General features: G+C 56.1%; 1 protein-coding gene across 1 annotated transcript; it reads left to right on the top strand.

Moving 5' to 3' along the window:
- Window positions 1-225: 225 nt before the first annotated feature.
- Window positions 226-1,741, top strand: LORICRIN (loricrin cornified envelope precursor protein; the record flags this gene model as incomplete). Its single annotated transcript, XM_081121241.1, has 1 exon — window positions 226-1,741. The coding sequence occupies one exon, from the start codon at window positions 226-228 to the stop codon at window positions 1,618-1,620; it is 1,395 nt and encodes a 464-aa protein (XP_080977367.1). The 3' UTR covers window positions 1,621-1,741.
- Window positions 1,742-3,928: the final 2,187 nt, after the last annotated feature.

The following is a 3,928-nucleotide window of genomic DNA, read 5'->3' as shown; positions in this document are numbered from 1 at the left end:
GCTGGTCAAGTCCTCCTGCACGAGGAGGCGGCTCTTTCCTGAAAGCACCTTCCCTCGCAATCCCCGCCGAGCGCCCCGGGCTGGGAGCGCTGGTCCAGGCCGAGCGCGCGGCTCCGGGTGACGGGTTGCCATGGCTGCAGCTGCCTCCTGCCCCGCATCCCGGGCCACCGGTGCAGTGATGCTCTCTCCGCTCTCCCTCCAGGGTTCCCTTGCACCTCAGACAGGATGTCTCAGAAAAAGCAGCCCACCCCACAGCCCCCGGCGTTCTGCGGGAAAAGCTCCGGCGGCGGCGGCGGCGGTGGCGGCTGCGGCGGCGGCGGCTTCTATAGCGGCGGCGGCGGTGGCGGCTGCGGCGGCGGCGGCGGTGGCTCCGACGGCTGCTACTCCGGCGGCGGAGGCGGCGGCTGCGGTGGCGGCGGCAGCGGCGGTGGCTCCGGAGGGGGCGTCAAGTACTGCGGGGGCGGCGGCGGCTCCGGCGGCTGCGGCGGCTACTCCGGCGGCGGAGGCGGCGGCTGCGGTGGCGGCGGCAGCGGCGGTGGCTCCGGAGGGGGCGTCAAGTACTCCGGGGGCGGCGGCGGCTCCGGCGGCTGCGGCGGCTACTCCGGCGGCGGAGGCGGCGGCTGCGGTGGCGGCGGCAGCGGCGGTGGCTCCGGAGGGGGCGTCAAGTACTGCGGGGGCGGCGGCAGCTCCGGCGGCTGCGGCGGCGGCTACTCCGGCGGCGGCGGCTCCGGCGGCTGCGGTGGCGGCTCCTCCGGCGGCGGCGGCTCCGGCGGCTGCGGCGGTGGCTCCGGAGGGGGCATCAAGTACTCCGGCGGCGGCGGCGGAGGCTCTAGCTGCGGGGGCGGCTCCTCCGGGGGCGGCGGCTCCAGCTGCGGGGGCGGCTACTCCGGTGGCGGTGGCGGCTCTGGAGGCTGCGGAGGAGGCTCCGGTGGAGCCAAGTCCTTTGGCGGTGGCTCGTCCGGAGGCTGCGGTGGCTACTCCGGCGGCGGCGGAGGCTGCGGTGGCGGCTCGTCCGGCGGCAGCGGAGGCTGCGGCTGGGGCTACTCCGGTGGCGGCCAGCAGGTCTCGTGCCAGAGCTACGGGGGCGGCTCCTCCGGCGGCGGCTGCGGGGGCGGCTCCTCCGGCGGCGGCGGCGGCGGCAGCTGCGGGGGCGGCTCCTCCGGCGGCGGCGGCGGCGGCTGCGGGGGCGGCCAGCAGGTCGTGTGCCAGAGCTACGGCGGCGGCGGCGGCGGCGGCTGCGGGGGCGGTTCCTCCGGTGGCGGCGGCGGCAGCTGCGGGGGCGGTTCCTCCGGCGGCGGCGGCTGCGGGGGCGGCTCCGGCGGCGGCGGCGGCGGCGGCTGTTACTCCCAGCAGAGCACCCAGACCTCGTGCGCGCCCCAGCAGTGCTACGGCGGGGGGTCGTCTGGCGGCGGCGGCGACTGCGGCGGCTCCTCCGGGGGCGGCGGCGGCTGCGGGGGCGGCTCCTCCGGGGGCGGCGGCGGCTGCGGCGGCGGCTCCTCCGGGGGCGGCGGCGGCGGCTGCGGCGGCGGCTCCTCGGGGGGCGGCTCCGGGGGTAGCAAGGGCGTCCCGATCTGCCACCAGACCCAGCAGAAGCAGGCGCCCACCTGGCCATGCAAATAAGGCCCCTGGACGCCACGAAGGCGAAGGAGCTGGCGGTGTTCTTCGTGGGCGCCGATGGGCTTAGCGTTCTCATGATATTGCCGTGAGGTTTCCAAATTCTTCACGTTTTAACCCACCTGGAAGAAGCGATTGAACACTCATGCTGCATCTTGTTCTGCAGTTTTTCCTCCTTGGTTTCTGTACAACTACCTCCCAACCCCAGTGCCTCCTCAGCCAATAAATTTGCAAATCATGAGACTTTCTGGGCTTCCATGAGTCTTTGTAGTTTTCAAGTTCATTCATTCCATTCCCTTCTCTTTTCCTCCATTCGCTCACCCATAGGTACATTCATTCAACAAATACATGTATTCTGTTGGGGGCAGGGGGAGGGGGTAGATGGAATCACCGCGGGTGCGAAGAACAGCTGGCAAACAAAGATATGAACTCTTATTCTGTACCAGATGTAGTAGATGTATTTCTCCCTATTACTCCTGATAACGATAACTAAAGTATCTGGACATAATGTATAAAACAAACATACGAAGAGTCAGAAAGGTGGAAAGAAGAAGGCAGAGTAGGTAGGGTAAGTTCCTTAGGTTTTCTTTGTGCCTCTATATATCCCAGACTTGGCACTAAAAGTCTGCAACCAAGAAATGCCAAATGCTGCAGACAAAAAATATCCCCAAGAAAATCTTTCTTTATCCAAGAATCAGGAAAGAGGAGACACAGCAAGTCAGAAATCTGTTGACAATATCCATCCTACTGTAGCCAAACATCTTAGAAAAAAATGAATGGGAATGTTAGACTTACACCTGTTCCCAGTGGTGAGGAGATAACACCTCACACACATACCTCACTGGTGCAGTATTATCAGAGGCCTGCTATAGTTGAACATAGAAATAAGATACAGAGTCTCCCAACACAATACCGAAAATGTCCAGCACACAATAAAAAAATTACTCATCATACCAAGAACCAGGAAAATCTCAACTCAAATGAGAAAAGACACGATCAACATATACTAACACTGAAATGATACAAACTTGGGGATTATCTGACAGTGATTTCAAAAAGTACGTTCTAAAAATATTTTAAAAAGAAATGATAAGCATACTTGAAACAAATGAAAAAATAAAAAATCTTGGCAAAGAAAGAAGAGTCAAGTGGAAAATTTAGAACTGAAAAATATAACAGGCAATTATAGAATTGAGTTTTAGAATTGAAAAATATAGAGCTCACTAAACAGGCTCAACAGCAGAATGGAAAAGACATACTAAAGAATCATTGAACTGAAAGGTCAATAGAAATTATCCAATCTCAAAACAGAGAAAAAATAGACAGGGAAAAATGTCTCATATAAAGCAAAAACAAGAAAATGTGTTGCCAGCAGACGGGTCCTAAAAGAATGGCTTATGAAGTTCTTCAAACAAAGAGAAATAATAAAAGAAGACACCAGGAATAAAGAACAAGATAAAGTGTAAAATTATGGGTGTATATAGTACAGTATCTTTCTTCTCTCGAGTTTTTAAAAATTATGTTTGACAATCGAAGCAACAACCATAGCATTGACGTAGTTCTCAGTATTTGTAGAGGAAATATTTAAGGCAATTATTTTATAGATGGGGAGAGTAAAGGACCTAAATGGAGGTAAGGCCTACATTTCACTCAAAACAGGTAACATTTCAACAATCTGATTTGCTTTTTGATTTTTAATTTTATTTTTCTTTTAATACATCTAGTAATGTTGACAGCTTGGGTTCCCCTTTCTTCTAAAACACTGCTGATTTTTGTTCTGACAGTCGATGACATTACCAGCAGGTGTTCTGAATTCTGCGGAACTCTTTTCCCTGCAATGCAGTTCCTTCTTTACAGGGAAAATATATTCATATTATTGTTTTCTTTTTCAAAATTGTTAACTATCTCTTGACCCCAAGAAAGGAAAAAGCAGCCATTGCAGCCATTGCTAAACAGGGGCTTCTCCCGCAAGCCACTCTCCAGGGAGAAGCTCACGCTGAAACGCGGGCCTGCGTTCGGTTTCTGTGGCCTGAACCAACCCTTACAATCAATGCGGCTGAGACTCGTCCTGTCCAATCAGAGCTGTGCAGCTGCATCCTCATTAGCATCTTCACTGACTAATCAGAGCTGCTCCATTCTGACCAGCCAGGACGGTGCTTTATTGACCAATCAAACTGTCAGTATTTACTCATTTGCATAAGAATGGACCAATCAGGGGCCAGGGCGCGGGGACTTCTTTCTATAGAAGTCAGCTCCCCGCCCATTCAGAGACTGCCTTTGTCTTTTCTTTGGAAGGTTGTTTTTTTGCTGCAGG

Source organism: Miniopterus schreibersii (genome assembly GCF_964146895.1).
Source record: "Miniopterus schreibersii genome assembly, chromosome: 19".
In the NCBI taxonomy this organism is placed as follows: Eukaryota; Metazoa; Chordata; class Mammalia; order Chiroptera; family Miniopteridae; genus Miniopterus; species Miniopterus schreibersii.
The sequence above is the reverse complement of the archived record's forward strand: the minus strand, read 5'-3'. Positions and strand labels throughout refer to the sequence as shown.